This window comes from Stegodyphus dumicola, chromosome X1, assembly GCF_044657685.1.
Source record: "Stegodyphus dumicola isolate Sdum_Otavi_A_Nest chromosome X1, ASM4465768v1".
Taxonomy (NCBI): Eukaryota; Metazoa; Arthropoda; class Arachnida; order Araneae; family Eresidae; genus Stegodyphus; species Stegodyphus dumicola.
Window position 1 is genome coordinate 128,707,296 of NC_140780.1, and position 22,618 is coordinate 128,729,913.

The 22,618-nt window shown below is 32.1% G+C and overlaps 1 protein-coding gene across 3 annotated transcripts in view; it reads left to right on the forward strand.

Moving 5' to 3' along the window:
• The first annotated feature begins 754 nt into the window (after positions 1 to 754).
• Positions 755 to 22,618, forward strand: part of LOC146993268 (uncharacterized) — a 115,003-nt gene continuing 93,139 nt past the window's right edge. Inside the window, exons 1-3 of one of the 3 annotated variants that reach the window (XM_085807813.1) lie at positions 755 to 1,051; positions 1,152 to 1,300; positions 17,850 to 17,922. In XM_085807813.1, the coding sequence (XP_085663939.1) occupies positions 17,878 to 17,922 (45 nt within the window). In that variant the 5' untranslated portion in view covers positions 755 to 1,051; positions 1,152 to 1,300; positions 17,850 to 17,877. Of the gene's footprint in view, positions 1,052 to 1,151; positions 1,301 to 14,673; positions 14,900 to 17,849; positions 17,923 to 22,618 lie in introns of those variants that run through there. The other 2 variants (XM_085807814.1, XM_085807815.1) reach the window with 2 other exon arrangements.

Consider the following 22,618-nt stretch of genomic DNA (forward strand, 5'->3'; position numbering starts at 1 on the left):
ACACGTTCTTGGCATTCTAAAACACATTTTTTCTTATAAATTCGAACTCACAATATAATATTTTACTTTCCGGTAAAATACAAAATTTTTCAGAAGAAAAAACACATGTAAACAATTATCTCACTAGCACTAGTCCTACGGCGAAGCAATGTCAACTTACAAAATTGAAGGACTAAGATTATGACGTCAGATCATGTGATCATCAGATTGGAGCAGGCCTGTAGATATCTAGTTGGCCTTGAATGAACCCACCCGCCCTCCAACTGAGGACCACAGAATGGCTTTCTCCGATAAGTTGGGATGGCTGTCCATACCGGTTCTTTTGAGTCAATATTGTTCGCTCAAGTTGTAGACAGATCCAGTGATCATAGAATAGGCTCGCTGGTTAAACCAACAAAATATATACTCGTTGGGTTAAACCATAACATCTACCATAATAAGCTGTTTCTCACCGTTTTGGCGTTAAGGCTGTTCTCCGAACCTTATCCGAATTTTTACTTCCCGTTATGTTTAATACATTGTTTTCTGTGCTAACTTGAATTTAATACAAATTTATTTTCGTATATCACGTTTAACCTGTTAGTTTTACATATACATACTTATTATCTGTGAATTTGTACTACTATTGTCTGCTAACTTGAATTTACATACACTAAAGACCATGTTTACAAAATATCACGTTTACGGCTCGGCTCATCCTCGATGAGCCGCGAGCTTGGCGAGTAAAAATGCAACGGCGCCAACGGGTTCTTTCCCGAAGCGCCAACGGGTTCTCTGCGGATGAAATACCCCTGTTTTAACCAATCGGTCTCTAGGCTTTGGGAATATTCATGAATCACGCGTCGGAAAGAAACCTATGCACGCTTCCAACCCTTACGGGAAACGGTACTTTTCAGTCTGACGTCAAAGGCAAACGTGACGTAACGCGGAGGGATGCCAGTGACAGATCTGTATTTTTATACCCCTCCCTTCCTAGTTTATTTTAGCCGGCTGGCGGACTTTATGTGTTCTGACTTCTTATGCTGGCAGAAATATAATTTCGATTTTGAATGTAAGTGTAAATTTTGGTGTGCATATATTTACCGCAGTACGTTTTATGTTACATAATTTATGCGTGATCAAATTGAAAAAAAATCTTTTTTGATTAACAGATTATTTTGAAAAGAAAATATTTTGCGAAAATCAGAACCATGCATGTCTTTTTTCCTGTTTAATCTGATGTCCTGTCTGCTAGTATATTCCAGTTACATAGATTGGACATAGTGATTCAGAAGTTTGTATATTGCGTTGTATGAGTTAAGTAAGTGATATTGTACTGTTCAAATGTCAAAAACGTAATTTTTGTGTCTAGCAGCAACCATAACATCTGCTGTGTTTGTACCGTTATTCAGTGTCATTAATTAAGTAGAAAATTATGAGTTGAATAGTAATTTGCTTAAAAGTTTATCTAGGAATTTATTTCCAGTTTAAAGTGAGGAGTCTGTAGAGGAATGTTGTTATTTTAGACTTTTAATACAAATCATAACTTGATCGAGTTTTGAATCGACATCTGAAATATGGAATTACAAGGAACAATAATTTAATTTGAACAGATACTAGTCCCTAACTCAGAATTTTGTTTAGTGTTTGATTTATATGCATTCAGTTTTATTTCGAATAATGACTCGATGAGATAAATTCTGAATCTCTTCTTGTCTTTAAACAGGATGGCAATAATTCATGAGAGTAAAAATGTACTGCAGGTTGCTGCTTGGATCAATGATATTCTCTTCACATAAGACCAGAAGTTTCACATGCTTAATATTAGCATTCTTATTGCCTAAAAAATATTCCGTTTCAAAACTGTGGGCTAATTGCTTTCCACACGGTATGAATATGATAGTGAGTTTGAAGTGTGACACAATTCTAACATCTTTAAAAATATTCTGAGATCTTTTGATTTAGAGCATCTAGTGCTTAAAGGGAATATTGGTAAAATCCCAGGAAACACTTCCGCAGAGAACCCGGTAAATCGCCAACTTTGGCGATAATAGTTCTAACTTGGTAACCCTTCGGATTTATCCCATTCGCTTGTTCGAAGTTTGCAACCATTCCTCTTGCGTTTATTTTGTTGAATTAAGACTGTCGTTGTTCGCATTTGCAGATTTATATTATTCTTCTCTTATATATTATTATTTTTTCTGAATTTTTTAACAACGAATAGATAGAAATATTTTCGTAGATAGATGCCGGTTCTCGGTTCGGGATGAAAGGAGGGGTGAATGCTAATTTGTAACACGGCTGTTCACGTTGTGTTCTTAATTATTACAGCTCTAAGAACCATGAGGTTTCCAAAGTCTAAAATAATTTGTTTTCGTAGACCGCAAAAATGTACATGTGCATTTTAAATAATTAAGTAATGCTTTTATTTTTATTATTGGTTATTGTCATCTAAAATTATGAGAATAAAGCAATTTTTATGACGTAAAATTTTAACAAGATAATATATTGTTAATGCTTTTCTAACAGTAACCTTTCAGAGGATGGCAGGTGAGGCATAAATAGATGATTAAATTGAAATAAAAAAATATTGATTATCTAAGATGACAGAATAGTTTGATGCATCACCATGGTCATCAAAATTAGCAAACAACTGCTGGTGTAAGGAATATATTGTTTTCTGTGTTAACTGGAATTTAAGACAAATTTTTTTCGTATATCACGTTTAATCGTTTAATTTCAGTATATTAATACTAATTTATATTTTTTAAATGAATTTTTATTTCCGTTATAAATGCTTATATATTGTCTTATGCTTAATAATATATTCTTTTCTGTGCTAACTTGAATTTAATACAAATTTATTTTCGTATATCACGTTTAACCCTTTAGTTTTACATCTACATGCATATTATCTGTGAATTTTTACTACCATATGCTTAATATATTGTTTTATCTGCTAACTTCAATTTACATGCACTAAAAATCACGTTTACGGCTCGGCTCATCGTCGATAAACCGCGAGTTTGGCAAGTAAGAATGCAACGGCGCCAACGGGTTCTTTCCCGAAGCGCCAACGGGTTCTCTGCGGATGATAATCAAAATCCTAGTATACGGTGCAGCCTTGGCGCGATTTTGAAAATTATCGCAAACACCAAAAATTGCCAAAAGAACGTCTATGTATATATAGTGATAGTCTACTATACACTATATACGTAGTATATACTATGTATAACTATATATATTCTTTGAATACCCGTTTACTACTCATCGTATATGTCCCGTTTTTACTGCTCATCATAAAAGTCGCCAAAAGTAGCCAAATCCCGTGTGCACCGGATACTAGGATTAAACCGGAATATTTGCTCTTGAGAGCAGAGTAACATATTTACTTGCATATTTCTTTCATTTGCATATTTAAACTTCTCCCGAGTTTTTTTCAGTATATCATTTAGAAACTTCTGATTTATAATAGCAGTGTAAAATTTATACTCAAATAGGAAGTTATTTTGTATAAGTAAAAAAAATTCCTTTGAAATCTATAATATAATAATAATGTGTCTGAATGTGTGCTCTTTAATGGCTATGTATATCATTTAAGCTATCTCTTTAAACATAGTATATACCTCATATTTTTCCCTTCGTGGTTTTCAAGCAGTAAAGTTAGTAGGAAAAAAGGGGGAAATAGTGTGAAAATATGGTGTAAGGAAGTTAACCAAATGTTATCTGATCCCTCACTACTGGCCTTCATCAGTATGATGGGCTGATATTATTTTCTGTTTCCTTTGTCCATCATATAGGTGAGGGGAAACCATAGAGAAGTTACCTGTTGAAAAGTAGAAAATCCAGTGTGCTTATATGTAATGTAAATAAGAGCTATCTTATCTTGGGAAGTTCTTCATGAAGGCATGCATTTCCATAGATAAGTCGACTCTGTACACTTCGAATGACTTAAAATCACTAGAAGTTGCTGATATTTTAGTTGGTATTTTTTTTTTTCCAATGGCAGATTGTGAACAGTTACAGTTTTGTAACAGAGTCTATTAATCTAAACTAAGGCCAGATGTGGTGGTCTTTTTGTTATGGAGGCACGTAATAGGTGGCCCATCATTGCCTTCTATGAAGGGACGGATGGTTACAACCATGCCTTTTCCGGGATTCGAACCCAGGCCCTTCGGTATCGCAGTCAGGCTCCCCTAACCACTATACCGTCTGGGCGGCTTTTAGCTGGTATTGTTGAAAACTAGATATCACCTTACATGGGCTTTTAGTCATGTATATCATTTGAAAATTTGGAACTACTTTTATATATGCCCTCGCTTGACACCAAATATTTTTGGCGAGATCTCGACGGTGCAACATTACTATCTAAATTTTTTGTTTGCATTTCGAACTTTAAGCCTAAAATGTCTCCAAAAACTTGCAACACTTGCAAAAACCACGTTTTGAACACACAATTTAAGCTAAAAATCCAAAACATAAACAAAAAATTTAGGTAGCAAAACGTAAAATTTCTAACAAACAATATCAGTTAATCTTTGGATTATGGTAACTTGGTGAAAATTTGGCGACCAACCCTGCTACAGCAACCTGCTAGTTTTTGTTTGGACGCCATTTTGTTTTCACGAAGTAAAGGCATTTTTTTTTTTTTTTACTCAACATTTTTTTCCAACAATCTGCTAGCCAAATTACGCTTATGGTAGAACTTTTATGAAACAAAAGTGCTTAATCATGACGAAGATTAGGTGCGAAATTGGGAGAAAGGCAGAATCACAAACTGCTTGCTGTGTTTTTAAGAATTGCACATACATGGTATCATCCATGTACACGTCGACTTATTTTCACTTTAAAAAAAATCCCAGAATGGCACAAAAAGGGCATTGCGCACACTCTTGACTTTATCCATGTACACTGCTAAAGTCCTAGGTAGTAACCTTTATCGCCCTACCAAAATGTCGCCAAACTACCTGTTACCATATTCCAAAGATTAGCCAAAATATTTTACAAGAATTCATTTATACAGCGATATGTTATAACTTAAAAAAATCACAGAATTGCACAATTTATGCAGTGAAGCAATCTACGCACACCTAGCGTAAATAAATTAACATAACAATAAATTTCAAAGAATACCATGTACACAGCATTCTATTTAAAGTTTAAATAACATCTACGAAATACACAATCTAGGCATTGTGCACTAATCAACAAAATAAACTAAAATAAATTTCGAACAATTAAAAAACACAACAATAACAACAGAAATTCATACTAAAAAAAAGCAATGATCATAACATTCTACAAAATAAGAACAAGAATAAAATAAAATGCACTTACCATGAATGAATGCTTCTTCGAACAGCAGAAATACCAATTTCAAACAACACCAAAACAAATTCAACACAAATTTGTTAAAAGCATCTTCTTCCATTTCAGAACAACGATGGGAAAATATATAAATACCAAACAAAACATAAAATCGCATTTCTGATTATAAGTAGGCAATGTAGCTTTAACATGCTGCCACGTAATCTATCGTATTTATATGACAGCCAGACTCGCTATCCACAAAATTGGTACTATCTTTCACAAATAAATGTTCAAAAATAGTTGTGCCAGTAACAAGACTAAAATTTTGTCAAGACATCATAAATCACTTAATTACCACACGACACACGAACAAACTAACAAATCCAAGTTTCCAAGTAAAAAGGGTTGCCATAGAAACCAACATCGTCCCTGAAACCGTCGCAGAACACACAATTGCGCCAAAAACCAGCGCACAACACATATTGCCGCATTTGGCGACCTGAGGGCGCATAGTATTGAAAAATTTACAATATTTCTGCCTAATTTTTTTTTTCAAAAAAAGAATGGGGGTAAAAGTATATTTTAGGGTACCCCTTGGCAATTTCTGGCAGCACATGGATACCGAATTTGTGCAATTCTTTGACTTGTTATTTTGGCATGCGTGAGCGCGAAAAATTCCCGCTACACAAAACCAAAATAACAAGATAAAGAATTGCACAAACTCGGTATCCATGCACACATCGACCTATTTTTACTTAAAAAAAATCCCAGAATTGCACAAAAATGGTCCCTTGATTTTATCTACGTACACACCAACCTATTTTCATATTAAAAAGAATCGGAGAATTGCAAGAACTAGGCTTTCCGCACTCCCTTGACTTTGTCCATGTACACATCGAACTATATTCACTTAAAAGGGCAAAGGAGCAGCCAACAAAAAATATATAATCTGAATAAACTACATTTTAAATCAAACAATGAAATAACATAAGAAAGGAAATTTATCTTACCACTACACGAAGGAAATATCCACTTACCTTATTTATGAATTTACGTGTCTTCAGTCAAACAAAATTCCTTAACAGCATCCCAACACTTTCTAAAATTATTTGAACTAGAATCTGTATACTGGTGTCGCCACATAAATTCACAAAAATAAGAGTAAAAAATATCCTCCATTTGAAAATATCCAATGCTCGACTATAGACATTTCCTTCCTCCAAACAGGACACTTAATAATGGCTACTAAGTAAACTTTCATTTACACACCAGTCAGTTAATGCTTTTTTCCTTTTCATTCCAAATCCTACAGAAACTTCAAATTAATCTTATCACATTCAGCCAATTTACCGTGTAAACCACAAAATAACAACCTACTTATCCAACACACACAAGCCCTTACCCAAAATCCAACATGCACTTCCCAAATTTTTTCCCATGATTCAAATTCACCACAACCAATTATGTTATAATAGGGTTTCCATAGCATTCAACTATTCAGGTTGTCATAAATGAGACGACAACTTGGCAATAAAAGAAACAACTTGGCAATAAATGAAACAACAACTTGGCGATAAATGAAACAAGAACTTCACGATAATACAATGGGTACCCTAAAGTAAACTCTAACCAGAATGGGTACTTTTTCTATCCATTTTCATCAGAACTCCGGAAGTAATTTTTAGGGGGAAAGTGCAGAATCACCTACTTCTTGGCACGTTTTTAAGAATTGCACACATTCGGTATCCATGTACACATCGACATATTTTCACTTAAAAAAAAAAAAAAAAATCACAGACTTCCACAAATTTGGCATTTTACACATCTTGACTCTGTCTATGTACACGTCAATGTACTTTCACTTAAAAAGTCGAAAGAAATTGACAAAAATCCAATTCTTCTTACTCTTGTAAAAAGTGCCAAACATAACGTGCCAAATAAGTGGGCGATTCTGCACTTCACCCTTTTTAAACATCTGAAATGCAATAAAATGAAGTATTTCAGAGTGATATCAAAACAGTCTCTTTAAATGTGATTTGGGAGAATGTCCAGTAGAATGCAAGCAAAACAATTCAGTGTGAAGTAACAACTTATTTATTACATTTGAAAGAATTCCTTGATGATTTAGATTCCTTAATTTTTTTTTTTGGTTGTTGTTTGTCATGGAACATTTATCTGCCTGTTTCATCACAAAGTTAATGAATAGGCCATTAATATTCTGCCATTAATATTCTGAAGTTTTAATTTTTGATAAGATCTGAATAATTCTGGAGTCGAGAACAGTAAGAAATTACAATTTTATAACTCGCAAAATTATTTTCAAGCAGAATAATTCATAGGGAAATGTAAACTGTTGTAGCTTAAAGTTTTGTTGCACTATTTTGGGTATTTATGTATTAATCAAACTACGTTGGTACAGTTTGATGATTTTTTAATTTGAACAAAAATTCTTAAAAGATTGGAGAGTAACACAATCAAACTAGCAATCGACAGTTTGTTATATACAGTCAAAAGTCTTTAATCCGTACTCGTCAGGACTTCGGTGATTCTGGATTATCGGTTTTTCCGAATTATAGATCATCAGTTTAAATCTGGTAAGATAGCATGCAGAAATTATAAAATTAAAAATATGAAACCATAATTTATGAAATAAAGAACAATTATTATCTAAAGGGTATCAAAATTTACAAAAAAAAAAAAAAAAAAAGCTTAATATTTATTTGTTTACTTTATTAAACACTTCTTTCAACGTGCGCATGCGTAAAGCATACATTATGCATAGTTGAAATTAGAAAATTGCAACCAGAAAACAATTTGGTGTGTTAATTCAGAAGTCAAACGACAAAAATTAACATTATATTTTCAAGATGTGTATTCGTGATCTTTATAACGACGAGGAGTTTGATTTAAATCATATTGAAGATGGAGTGCATTGAGATGAAATTCTACATTTAGTAAGGAATTATAAGCCGAATAAAATAAAAACATCTGCAATGAAGATAAGGATAGTGCTGACAGATCAATTTCCAGTTTATTGCACGCCAGAACATCCTGCCTTCCAACGCAGAGCAGCGTGAAATTGATAAACAGATTTCGGAATGGTTAGAGAAACAAAGGATATGCCTTTATCCATTTTTTGCAGCAATTCCACTTCTTTTTTGATGGACATCGAAACATACTTTCGCTTTGTAGATCCTTCGGCAGTATCCAGCATCAGAAATTCTATTTGACATAATCAAAAGTTAAAGCCTACTTTTATAAAATTGCTCTAACAGTCTGCAAAAAACAGTAAGCCAGATCAAATAAGAAGATTAAGGAACGACACAATCTGCAACATTAACTGAAATAGATAATGAGATAATTTTAGCTTAGCTTATGCCGTCTGTTATACATTAAACGCGCATGCGTAAACGTATTATGCGCAGAAAGTTTGTAGCTTTGAGGTACAGATTATAGATCATTCCGGATTATGGACGTCCGGATTAAAGGATTTTGACTGTATATATATATAAATACATTTATCAAGCAAAGCAGTAATAACAATTTTTAAAAAACCAATTTTGGTCTAGAAAACAAATTGCGCAATATGCTGCAAAATAAGTAAAATATAAAAATTGTAGTAAGCTCGCCTAAAAGTTACCAAGAGCTGCTGCTCCAAAAGGTTTAACACGTTTCAAAAAATTAATACACATGAAAATCAAATCATTAGACATGTAAAACATTAATAAAATTAAAAAAACAGAAAAAGTTAAAGAGTAAAAAGTAAGCGGGAAATGGTAAATTAGCCCAATTCGACTTCCAAACAGGCTTTTCAAGGGAAATTTCATTTATTTGAACGTCGAATCAAGCTAACCCCATTACGCGTTTCGCCAAAACAGACAATTGAAACTTTTTCGCTAACAATTTTTTTAAAAATTTTAGACAAAGTGTCTTGGAAATTTTAATAGTCTCAATTGTCTGTTCCAATTTCCCGACGCGTCCGCACAGAATGACACATTAAGGTGTTAAAATATGTTAATCAAAACCTAAATCTAGACTAAAATTAAAATTAAAATCAAAACCGAAAATAAATAGCGATGAGCTATTAGTCCTAAAAATACAAAAACATATGGGCTGGGCCTGCAAACTTAAAGATTAACAATTTAATTTTTAAAATAATAGATTTTAGAAAACTGTAATGAAAACCTGTAATTAATATAAAATAAAACAAAAATTAAGAAGAGAACAAACTCAGTGGGTCTTGCTAAGACCAAGAAAAAGTTGTAACAAAAGAAACAAAAACTGACCTTTGGCGATGCAAAGCTGTCCCTCTTAAAACTTGTTGGAAAATGGCTGCTATACTTCTAGTGTCTTCATTTGGATGACGTACGTAGGGGGGAGCGAAGTGCTGTGGGCGTTTAGCCAATGCGAAGAGATTTTCGTTATCTGCAACTCGTCTCCTATTATCGAAGGGGGCCGGAAACCTCGGAAAGCGTGTAAAGATCTCAAAAATGGCGCTTGGCTTGTAGTAGGATGGAAAAAAAAATTTTTTTTCGAAGTGAAAATGGCTAATTCAGCTAAAACTATAAAAACTTGGCCATTAAAGCAAGAGAAAAAGGAAAAAACAGTCATTTGTTAAAAAGTCGTAATTCTTCAAGCTAGTGGGCGATCAAGCTACTATGAAAAATGAAAAAAGCCTGATTTGTTAATAAAAGCAGTAAAATTGGCCATTACAGAAATTTAAAATTATGTACACAATAGTGCCAAAATTTTTTTGGAGGAAAGAGAATGAATAAACAAGAATTATCTGTACATTTTTACAATAGATTCTCTGAATTAGTCATCCTTCTTAAACCGTCCGTAGCATTAGGTATAAAAAATCATTATCTAATTCAAAAAATCTAAAAATAGGTAAGGCTAATGCCAGCTTTGGTAAGGGAATTTTTAATTATTTTATGTGGTATTTGGTTACTTTTTAAAATAGTTACGAAGTATAGTATTTCTTCTTGTAAGTGTTCCGCAGTATTGCAAATTCTTTTTATTCTAAGTAGCTGTTAGCTCATCGCTATTTATTTTCGTTTCTGATTTTAATTTTAATTTTAGTCTAGATTTAGGAAGTTTAGGTTTTGATTAACATATTTTAACACCTTAATGTGTCGTTCTGTGCGGACGCGTCGGGAAATTGGAACAGAGAATTGAGACTATTAAAATTTCCAAGACACTTTGTCTAAATTAAAAAAAAATTTTTTAGCGAAAAAGTTTCAATTGTCTGTTTCGGCAAAACGCGTAATGGGGTTAGCTTGATTCGACGTTCAAATAAATGAAATTTCCCTTGAAAAGCCTGTTTGGAAGTCGAATTGGGCTAATTTACCATTTTCCGCTTACTTTTTACTTTTTAACTTTTTCAGTTTTTTAATTTTATTAATGTTTTACATGTCTAATGATTTGATTTTCATGTGTATTAATTTTTTGAAAACGTGTTAAACCTTTTGGAGCAGCAGCTCTTGGTAACTTTTAGGCGAGCTTACTACAATTTTTATATATAAATACATACATATATATATATATAGTTTAAAAGGCATACTTACCGTATTTGACGGCCTAATAAGACACACTTTTTTTCCTAAATTTGGTCTCAAAAAAAGTTACCCGCGTCTTATATGTGAAGGACACAGGTTAACTTTCAATACTGAATGCTATTTTTAGCCCGGATAAAGGTCTAGACACACAACTTTTTCTAGATCTACATGTGTGTGGCCATCTAAATAAGGGTGCGTCTTATAGGCCAGTGCGTCTTATATGCCATCAAATACGATATATATTAATACAATCGCCTGTGGTAACATTTCTACAGGAATAATGTATTTTGCTGCTAAATCACTAAAGGGAATAATGATGAGGTGTCCTCAGTAGATAACTGCTGAGTGCAGTGCGAAGTTAAGTGAAAACAGATGAATGTAACGGGGGAAAACAGCACAAAGAATTACAGATTTTTTTTTCACAAAGAAAAGTGTCTTGTTTTTTAATCTGTAATGTAATCCTTATTAATAATTAAAACTTCTTGTGTCTATTAAATTATTAAAGTGTGTTTTACGATAAATATCAGTAGTTCAGCAGTGTTTTTGAAAAAAGTTGTGAAAATCGCACTCTTGCACCTGATAAGTAATCTTTACCTTTTTATCCATTACAAAATCACCGAACTGTGTCAAAGTGGTTGAATTAATACGTAAGTACCAAAAAAAAAGGAGGGAGGTGCTGTTAAATATAAGTTTATGGCTATGTACCCTTCGATTGCCAATAGATGGCAGTAGTGTTTATTTGTAAAAAGAAACCGTGATGTCATAATTACATATGTATATCAGTTCATCAATAAAAGTTGTGTGAAATAACGCTCTCTGTTTATTACTTTGCATTCGATCCAGTCTGATTTATTAGAGACTTGCATATATTTTGTTTAGAGGCAACGTTTGAGAAAAAAACTGGCTGAATGGCAACATTAAACATAAATTATATGTGACTGTATTATTTTTTTAGTTTTGCCTAAAAAATTTTGAATATGAATATATTGAAATGTAAACTGTTGTGGTTTAAAGTTTTGTTGCACTATTTTGGGTATTTATGTATTAATGCAACTACGTTGGTACAGTTTGATGATTTTTTGCAGATAATAAAGAATTACAAGAATTTACCAACATAAATATTATTACATATATATCGGCTACACCGTATGTTATGGTTATGATTGTGGCCATTGTCATGAAGTTGTGAAGTATTGTTGCTGGTGGTGAAAATCTGGTGAAATCTACAAATATTGAATTTTTACTGAAATTACTCTAAGATTCAGAAACCATTAGGGTTTCCATATTTACTGTTAGGGAATTTAGAGTTACATTTTATGCTATGTAACCATTCTTTCTGAAGAATCGTCATTTCACTGTGCTTCTCGTTGTTAACTATGTTTACAAAATGGCTAGCATCAAAAGAGTTGGAACGTATAGATTTCACTTATGTGATATTCGGTTGCAAGATAAGGCAAAAGATATGTGATAGACTTGTGCATAAATTATTTCTTTATTTTGAATATGTACAAGTATCCTATGTGCAAAAATAAAATTAGTTGAAAGAGGAGCTGGGACAGAATTGTGTGAATGTTGGTGTCATGTGTCCTGTCCTTCCCAGCACAAGGCCAGAAAGAGAGGTAAGAAAGGCTTTTGGTTTTCTAAAGGTTGAAGTAAGTCTGATTTTTCAACCCTGTGAGTATGATCCTTCAACTAACATATTTATGAGGTCAGAAATGCATGAATTAGTTTATTATGGATGAGTTGCGTGGGTATGACCACACTGTGGTAGCCGGGAAGATTTTTGTGTAAAGATGTGCTCAAGATGTTTTAGATATAAGTTCTCTGCGTATTTCAAGGTTTAATTCAAAATTGAACTATCTAATATGGTGATTTAATAAATTGGTGATGTTTGAAAAGGTGTCAAACCTACCCATTTTGCGAATCTGCAATTTTTCGAAAACATGCCAAACTCAAACGTAATCTCCAGAGTTATCTTTTCATGTACATGTAATTATCATGGTAAAAGTATATTTATGGGTACCCCTTTACAAAAATTGCCGATTTTTTGCGGTGCATGGATACCGCGTTTGTGCAATTCTTTGACTTGCTATTAAAATCGCCACTACTCAAAGACAAAATAACAAGTCAAAGAAGTGTGCAAACTCGGTATCCATGCACACATTGACCTATTTTCACTTAAAAAAATCACAGAATTGCACAAACTAGGCATTGCACACTCTCTTGATTTTATCCATGTACACGTTGACCTGTTTTCACTTAAAAGAAATCAGAGAATTGCGCAAACTTGGCATTGCGCTCTCCTTTGACTTGGCGATAAATGAAACAACAACTTCGCGATAATACAAGGGGTACCCTTCAGTCTACTCTAACCAATTATCATTATGTATCATGTCATTGTTTATATAAATAATCTTCACGGATGGTAAATCTTGAAAATTAATATCCCTGATTAATTTATTTTGGTGCAGAGGCTTTAAAACTTACTAGGAATTCTGGGAAGGTTAGTCCATTAAAAAGGATTTTGAATGGATTTTAAGAGAAGCGTATAAAGAAGTGCTGATCATATGGGGGGGGGGAAATGCTATCCTTGAAGAATTGTCTCTTTATCAAATTCAATGGCCTGGATCATGATCTACATTGTGAAATAAAATGAATATATTTGAATATATTCAGAAAATGAATATATTTGCATCAGACCAAGTAATTAGATACTATCAAATGGATGGATAATCGCTTATATGGAAACAAGCTGATATAAATTCTTGGACTGAAATATTCAGGGTAAAAGAAGATGGAAAACGGAAATACCTACTATTGACAGATGAAAATAGAAGTACCCAGTATTGACAAACTGAACCAAATTTGTTATAACCTTCTTCCTTGGATCCATTGTTAATGTTGTTAATAATGGTAATTGTTAATGTAATAATTGTTAACTCCATATGTAATTATATGTGTAATATTATGACAGAATGTAGAACATCCTTGAACTTTGATAGCCTAAGATCAGGGAGAATTCCTCTCTAGGGAAATTTTGTGGTTTCAGGAGAGAATGTGATCAACCGTTTATTCAGTTGATAAGCACTTAGCTTTAGTTTATGAATGTAAAAAAATACTGTTATATAAGTTTTGGTATTTATAAACTTTTTCTGTAATGTTATTTAATTTTTAAAACATGTTAAAAGTAATATAAATTTAAATATATGTGTTGAAACTAAATAAAGTTTGCATAATCTGAGTTCAGAAAACAAAACATTTATTTTACATATTTTTAAAGAAATAACATTCTGATACAACATGTTTTATCTACGCAATCAACCGACGCTCTCTCCAGAGCATTATGCCATGAAACTTGGCACACATCCAAAAAAAAAAGAAATCGAAGAATTACAGAAGCGTTGTTGCCACTCAAGAAAAGAAATATAGTTACAAACTTTACACAATAATAAAACAAAACACATTTTTGAAAAACAGGCAATAATAATAAAAATAGTAATAATAAAATTCTAAACAATATTTTCTAGATTATGCAACAATATGTATTTTTGGGGTTTTGGAAAGGGTTGAAAGGATAAAACATGCTCAGAACCACTGGCTTAGATGCTGTGAAGATTGAAATGTTATTTTTATTCTTATGAAACAAAAATGCATGTGAAATTTTTGGATCCATATATCGATCTTGGCACTGCTGGAAAAGATTTTTGCGAAAATTTATTAAATAGCTGTGCAGCTTGTCAAAATTCTTTATATTTCATTAAATATTTTCTTCCTACTAGCAATTCCTCATCTCAAGCACTTGTTAAAATGTATACTTCTGGCTGTAATTGCAATATACTTGAAGGATTAAGTGAAAAGTCAATGGCATCAATCATCAAAATGCTTGCTGATCATAATGAACTTCCAGTGGATAGCAAAGAAAACTGATAATGAATGAGGTTAAATGAAAATAGATAATGAAATATTGAAGAAAATGTGTTAAACTTTAAAACTACCCTGAAAAGCAAGCTAAACTTAGCAGTTGTTTTAAGAAATGTTGAGAAACCAAAAAGGTAAATAATTTTATGAAAGCTTGTAGTAAACATAAAGTCACGTTTAATAAATTAAAAGAATTATACATTTTGTTTGAGTAATGAACTGATCAGTAGTGAACTTTGTTTCAGTACTTGAAAATCTGGGTATATGCATTAATTTTCTGAATTATTTGAAATTATTTCGGATTTTTACTTTGAAATAGTTGCCAGACTTTTTTAAATGGGAGTCGCAATCACCTCTGACAATGTTCAGTGATGCAAAACAGTTGTTCCCTTTAGCAATTTTGTGGCAAAATACTGTGTTTCTGATGAAATGATATTTCAATTTCTTCTGTTGCTGGCAAATTCCACAAGCCCATATTTTAAAATTGAATTTAAGGCAAAAAATGTCATGACTTGTGTATAAAAAACCTTTGAAACTTTGAATACAGCCCAGGACACGCATGTGGAAATGGCAACGTTACTTGAATGAAGAATTATTGTAAACATGGTTGCCAAGAATTGTTATGTGTATGTTTGCGAAAGTTTGGAACATTGGAAAATCTGGTAACTTCTACAATGGTGGTTGCAATAATATGTAAATACTCTCTTTTATAGTTGTGATGCTATTTCAGACTTGCCAACTCTCCCTATTTAGGCGGGAGACTCCCGATTTTCGACCGCTCTCCAGCCAACCCGATTTACAATATATTTCTCCCGACTTTTTCTTATTCTTAAAATTTCTCACGATTTTTATGGAACTTGGCTTAATACTTTGTTATGTGAACAAAAAAAGTGATTTTGGACGTCTGAAGCAAATGAATTTTCTCTAGATTATATCTAAAACAAAACCTTGCGAATTAGATAACTTCTGCTTTGTGAGTGAGAGCATATACGTATCCAGAAACGTCCTTCTCCAGTTCTCCAATGGGCATCGTGCTCCACTGCGTGTCATCTGGCATATATTAGCCAATGAGGACAAAACAAGCTGTTATTTGGATGTTCTTTAGTTATTTCGGTCGTTTTGTCCTGAGTTGTGTGAGTACACGTGCCTTTGGGAAACAGTTTTAGAAATTATCATCTTTTGTTATGTCTGCGAGAAAATTAAAATACTCGTTTACGTTTCAAAAATCGTACACAGTTGACTTTCCTTCCATTATTTCCTCAAGGAAATGTAATAAATTTGCGATGTGTACCGCATGTCGTTGCGATTTTTCGATTTCGCATGGTGGAAGGCCGGATGGTCTCAAACATGTGCGTACACAAAAACACAAGGGCAACATGAGCTGTTTTGGAAAAAAAAAAAAAAAACGAAAAATTAAATTTTTCTTCGGAAACAAAAAATCAAAAAGTTATTAATGCAGAATGTCTATTCTCTGCCTTTTTACTGGAGCACAACCTGCCACTGAATGCATCGCATCACGCTGCAGCTTTATTTAGAAAAATGTTTCCGGATAGTGAAATTGCTAAGAAATACTTAAGTGCAAGAACCAAAAGAGGTGCAATTGTTAAATAAATGGATTTGAAAAATAAATCTTCAGTTATTGATCGCATTAAAACAGCTCCGTTCTGCCTCTCTACGGTTTTTTAATCCAGAGTCTTCAGAAATTGAGTGCAGTTTACTTTCTGTCCCCACTTTGGAAGGACATTTGACAGGCTTTAATATAGCACAGCTAATTATTAAAACTTTAAAAGAAAATACAGTCCCTCTGGATAATTGCTTAGCACTAGGTGCCGATAATGCACCAGTATTGGTAGGCTTGAAGACTGGTGTTGCAAGTATCTTCAGAAAGAAAAATTCAGATTTGCAGATTATGAGGTGCACCTGTCACCTCTTAAATTTAGCAGCTGAAAAAGGAGTAGCTTCTTTACCAATAAATGTGGATGAACACATTGTTGATATTTATTATAATCTTGAAAGGAGTTCTAAAAAGGAGGAAAAATTGAAACAGGTCCAACAGCTGCATAATAGCAGTTTACAATTAGAAAACTTGGATGAAGTTATAAAATCAGCTAGGATTGACACCCAGTGGAGTTTAATTGGAAAACTGAAAGATGCTGATGGAATTTTAAAATATAGAGAACTGTCTAGAATTATGTTGGCCATCTTGACAGTTCCCCATAGTAATGCAGAGTGTGAGAGGATTTTCAGTGTTGTTGCGAAAACGAGGACTAAATTTAGATCTAATATTAGTGATGACACATTAGAAAACTTTTATTAGTGAAAGCAGGTCTACGTGGCAATTGCTATGAACAAAATTATGAAGTTTCTTTCTTAAAGAAAGCAAAATCTGCCACTGTTTATACCATTTGTACAAAAACTGATTAAAGGTTTTTTTTGTTTTTTGTTTTGTTTTGTTTTGTTTTGTTTTCTTAAACGATGCAAGTAATAAAAATGTTTTTATGTGTAAGGAATTTTTGTGTTGCTTGCATTTAAGAATTAGTTACTATTTAAAGTTAATTCATTATTGAAAACTATATTTTCCTCATTTAAAAAGTCTTTTTAACATTGTGAAAAATCTCCCGATTTCTTAAAAAAATCTCCTGATTTTTGAGTGTCATAGGTTGGCAAGTATGCTATTTCTGTTTTGATTGTAGTCATATACACTTTGAATAGGACACATTTTCCTTGAGGATATTTTTCAGTGAGAAATGGCTAAGTTTGAGTTTTCGGCTTGAAATTCCAGAAGTAATTTGCTCAAATTCATATAATATTTGCACTAAAGAGCACTGGTACATCAAATGTAACTAGAAATGTATTTTATCCAAAAGAAAGGTTTAAAAGAAAAGCCATAAAGTATCTCTTTTTGAAGCTATTCTTGAGTTTTTTAGATATCTAATTTTATGATTATATTTAATTTGTGCTATAAGTGTTTGTGCATTTTCATATTTGAAACATGCTGCAATAATAAGTGATTTTTTAAGTTGTGTTATTGATTTACTTTTGTCTTCGGATGTTCAAACAATTATATTTTTTCCATAATTACAGTAAAATTTTGTTATCAGAGCATTTTGTGATGGGATTTGATGAAGACTTGATAGCTTTAAAAGAGCGACTAGAAGTAAGTATTAATTATGTAGATTGTAAATGGATAAAAATAAGAGAAAAGCATTTTCTCTAATATTTGTAATGCTCTTATCACATATGATATTTGTTGCCAGAACAAAATGTTTGGAGGAACAGTTCTGAGAATCGCTCTTCCGCGAAATTGGGTTACCATCTTCACTTGGTAAACAGGCTGAAAGCCAAACAAGAATCGGTTATCGCTCAGATTGGCAAAAGTGACGTTTCCTTTCAAGCGACGTTTGCTTCTTCGTGTTATTTTGTATCACTCATACTCTTCGTTTTAAACTTTATTGTTAGTTATGGAAGATAATAGAAAGGGGATTGCTATCAAGTTAATCACTTTGATCTCCACTCTGGTATTTCAAGTAACAGACAAACACACTTCTGGTTATAGTAATCAATTACATCAGTAATAGCCAAATTCTGTATACACTAACACTAGTTTAAAACGTGTGCTGGATAAGTCTTTTATCACACATTACTTATGTGTATTTTCTGATGTCTGTATTCTATTGAAAATTTGATGGCTCACTGGAAAATTTGTCACCTGGTGAAATCACTTTCTTGACTAACTTTATGGCTCATAATTACTATTCTGTCTATAAATATAAGCAAATGTTTGAAACGGGGGGGGGGAACCAAGACCTTCTATGGCAAAAATTTATATGGCTGATATATACATCCTCACAGTCAGCAGAAACTATTTGGCAAAATGAAGATTAAATAAGGCATATGAATATATGATCAATCAAACATGCGCAAGTTGTTTACTGTCCCATAGAACACTCGGCAATATACCTAAAACACATTAATTATACCAACTCTAGAAATTAGGAGGTGCACATCATGAGTTTGTTTTGTGTGATTAAGGCAAAGCCTTGAGGGATATCTGCCTAGCAGGAGGGATCCCTTTGTAGAACATTTTTTAAAACTGGCTCGTATACCAATTACAAATGGGGAAAACCAAGAAAACGTCCATGTAGCCAGCTCGTTCGCGGTATTCTAACCTCAGACAGAATTACCAGTGTTCAATGACTCTTTGGCCACTAGTAGGCCCATGCACATAATTGAAAAGTACGATTCATTATGTAAACACACATGAAGGTGATAATCAGTTGTGCACTGTTTTAAGTAATCAAATATTATAAATGCACAGCTGTTACATTTATTATTTATTAGTCGTGTTTATATTACATAAATCATACATATGATATAATTCTCAATTAACCCCAAAACAAAATGTGTACACTCTCTAGTACTCAATTGCTCATCAATTATTTTTCAACTGATTATTACATATCCATAATAATTTGCAAAGAACTGATGACTACAGTTCCTGCCAATTACATGATTGTTATATGAATTAGAGGAAACTTCAAATAAACTTTTTGGCACTGTTCATTTTTGTATTCATAGATACATATCTAATACACATCTAATAAGTCATATATTTACATACAGATAGAGAAATGTGATGGTTTAGAAGTTGTTGATATATATTTATTAGTATTAATGTAATGAATAAGATTTATGTTAATGAATGTATATACAAATGTTTTTCATCATGCTTAGTAATAAATCCATAAATTTCCAATGTTTCATTATGCATCATTCACAATAAAAGTATAGTTTTTAATGTATTTATAATCCAAAAAGTATTTCATTAATAATATGGAAATAATATACAAATTTAATGAATCTTCTCATTATTACATAAACTATGCTTTTCTTTTTTATGCATCTTTTATGCTGTTTAAATTGTGTCGCTGATTATGCAATTAATAATTTAAAAGATAAGTAATTAGGAGAAAAGCAGCACATATACAAATGGATTTAAAAAAAATATTGAACTTAAATTTAAGAATTAAAGTTCTATTATATAACAGTGATAATACACGATCAGCACAAAATACGACAAATTTGGCGAATTTTTGGAGACAAACAATTTGTAAAAAATCCGAACTGCAAGAACATCATAAAATACTGTCAAGTCTGAAATTTCCACTATTATATGTTTAATGAATATATAAACATTTAAAAAATCATTCAGGCAGTTATATTACAACAATGTAGCAATAATTAAATTGGCGTCTATTTCCACCGTCCATGATTTCACAGTGAGAGCCATTGCCATATTGAAAGTTACCCGTGATTCTTCAGAAGCAGAACTTTCATCTGATTGGTTGAACCTACGAGGAACACGTTTCCAGACAGAACATTTTTGGGAAAGTTTCAAAATTTTGCTCATAGCTGGGACATATTGCGCCTAGCTAGACGAAACATTTCTCAGAAGCCTCCTGCTTGTTGCATTAACGTTCTAAAATGTGATACTAACAGGGCCATGTAGCCTTATAATTTGTCAGTCAAATTTGTAATTTTTGTTTTTATTACTGGATTGTATTAGCTGAAACAAATATATATGTAAAGAAATTCAAAATTAGTTAACAAAGCTTGAAAGGTTTAATTTTTCTCTTTAATTTAGTGAATATTGAATTAATGTGTTAACTTAATGTGTTAATCAGACAGTTTTTAGCTTTGTATGGCAACAGATGTATAAATAACAGAATAAAGTTATTATAGGCATTATGTTGTATGCTATTTGCTGTTGAATGTTTTATACAATTAGTAATTACCGGAATAATTATAATAGCAGTTACAGTTTTTATTAGTTATATGTGTATAATTTTAATTTAACATTGCAGTTATTCCTTTGATAGATTTTGAGAAAAAGCAAAAATGTCTTTTTTTTTTCCCTTTACATACAGGTAAATGTGTTGTCAAAAGCATTATGAACTCTGTTGACATGTTTATCTGAGATAGTATGAAGTTTCATATATTTTGAAGTTGGAATTTAAGAGAAACTTGGCATGAATCACTTTAGAGTCATGCAGTGCAATCAGTTTGCAATTGATGCACTTAGTAATGAATAGACTTAAATATTTTTCTTCACATTTTAATAACATAATAATATAAATAAACATTTTCACCAGATGTATGGCAATACTATTCACTGTTGAAAATCATTCATTAGGCAGCAAAATTAGGAGATAATTAGTTAAGAATTGTAGACTGTGGAGAGTAATTTCAGAAGGATCATCAGCATTTGTGATTGTATTGATCCCTACGTAATGAGAATATTTCATTGAGGGCAGTAAAATAGAGAATTTCTGTGATTTATGCAAGCTTGTTACTTCAGTCAGATTCTTCTGTTGTTTTAGGCAGTAAAAATGTCCAGAGTGAGTACAACTGATTGCATATATGTAAAAGATAAGCTTATGAGGTGCATGAGCTAAACAGAAAACAAATTGTCTTTGAACCCAATTGAATAGGCTTAGATCATAATGAAAATCTAAATGTTTGCTATACAGTTTCCACAAGCTGTAAAAGCTGTACAATTCCACAGCTCCTTCTGCACTGTAAAAGGCTTTTAACACAGATAAATAACTATACTAAAGAAATTCCTAAATTATCTCATTTTTAACTACACTATGGAGATGTGTTATGATTATAACAGTTTGTTGGGTTATACATCCTACCACTGATGTTTTTCAATGCTTCATTTGTTTTGTTATCATCACAGATATTTAACTGTCTCTGTAATACATAGCAATGTATAAATTTGAAAAAGAACAGTTTGCAAGATTCTCATATTTCTTTTCTTTTTGTGCATTTCACTATAGTTTCATAGTTATTTTCTTGCAGAAAATTCATCACTCCTACATCTGCTTTATTACCTATTACATTATCTCCTAATTTTGTTTCTTATGAAGAATTTTATTATCATGTTTTACTATTATTTACATAGTCATTTACCTACTTATAGACTATGTTTTGTTGTCTGTATGTTGCCAGAATTTTCACTACAACCCAGTGAATGCTAAATATTATGTTGAATGTAATATAATTGTTATGTTGAACTAATTGAATTATATAAAAATACTTGTTAAACTTTTTAGTAATTGTCTCCTAAATTTATTACTCATTCTTTGAAACTGCCATGTAAAAATAAATTTCTCTATAAATAATTTTAAATGGGATATTGTTTGCTACATCCCTTTATGAGTGCATCTTCTGATATAAAGCAGCATATGGAACTACAGTGCGAAGTCAGAGATTCGGAACTGTAGGGAATTTGTTGATTCTAGAATAAAAAAAAAAAAAAAAATTCTGGATTTAGATCATCAATTTAAATATAGTAAAATAACATGCAGAAATTATAAAATTTAAAATGTGAAAGATTTGTTTATGAAATAATGAAGCATTTTTTGCATCTAATGGTTCTGTGAGACTGAAGGTGCATCCAAGAGATAATAAGAGATTTTGTAAACAATAACAACATTTATTTACAAGAAAATATATGAAATTTGCAATCAATAAGAGATATATTATTAGGCATCTCTGCCTTCCATGTCCTACACCTTTAGTATCCTGCCTGCCACTGACTATTGGGAAGAACACAGCGCCCTCTAGTCAGAATGTTGCTGGAAATATGTAATAGCATTTATGACCTTAAGGAAATCAAAATTTACTAAAAAACTCAATATTAACATGTTTTTCTTACTAACCTTTTTCGGTGTAGTTGTTTAAAACTGTTTCACTTTTTAAGTTAATATTTTCTCTTTTATAAATAGACCAAATTTCTTGTTCAGTTACAAAGTTCTACTGTTTCAAGTTCTGTAATTGCCAGGTCA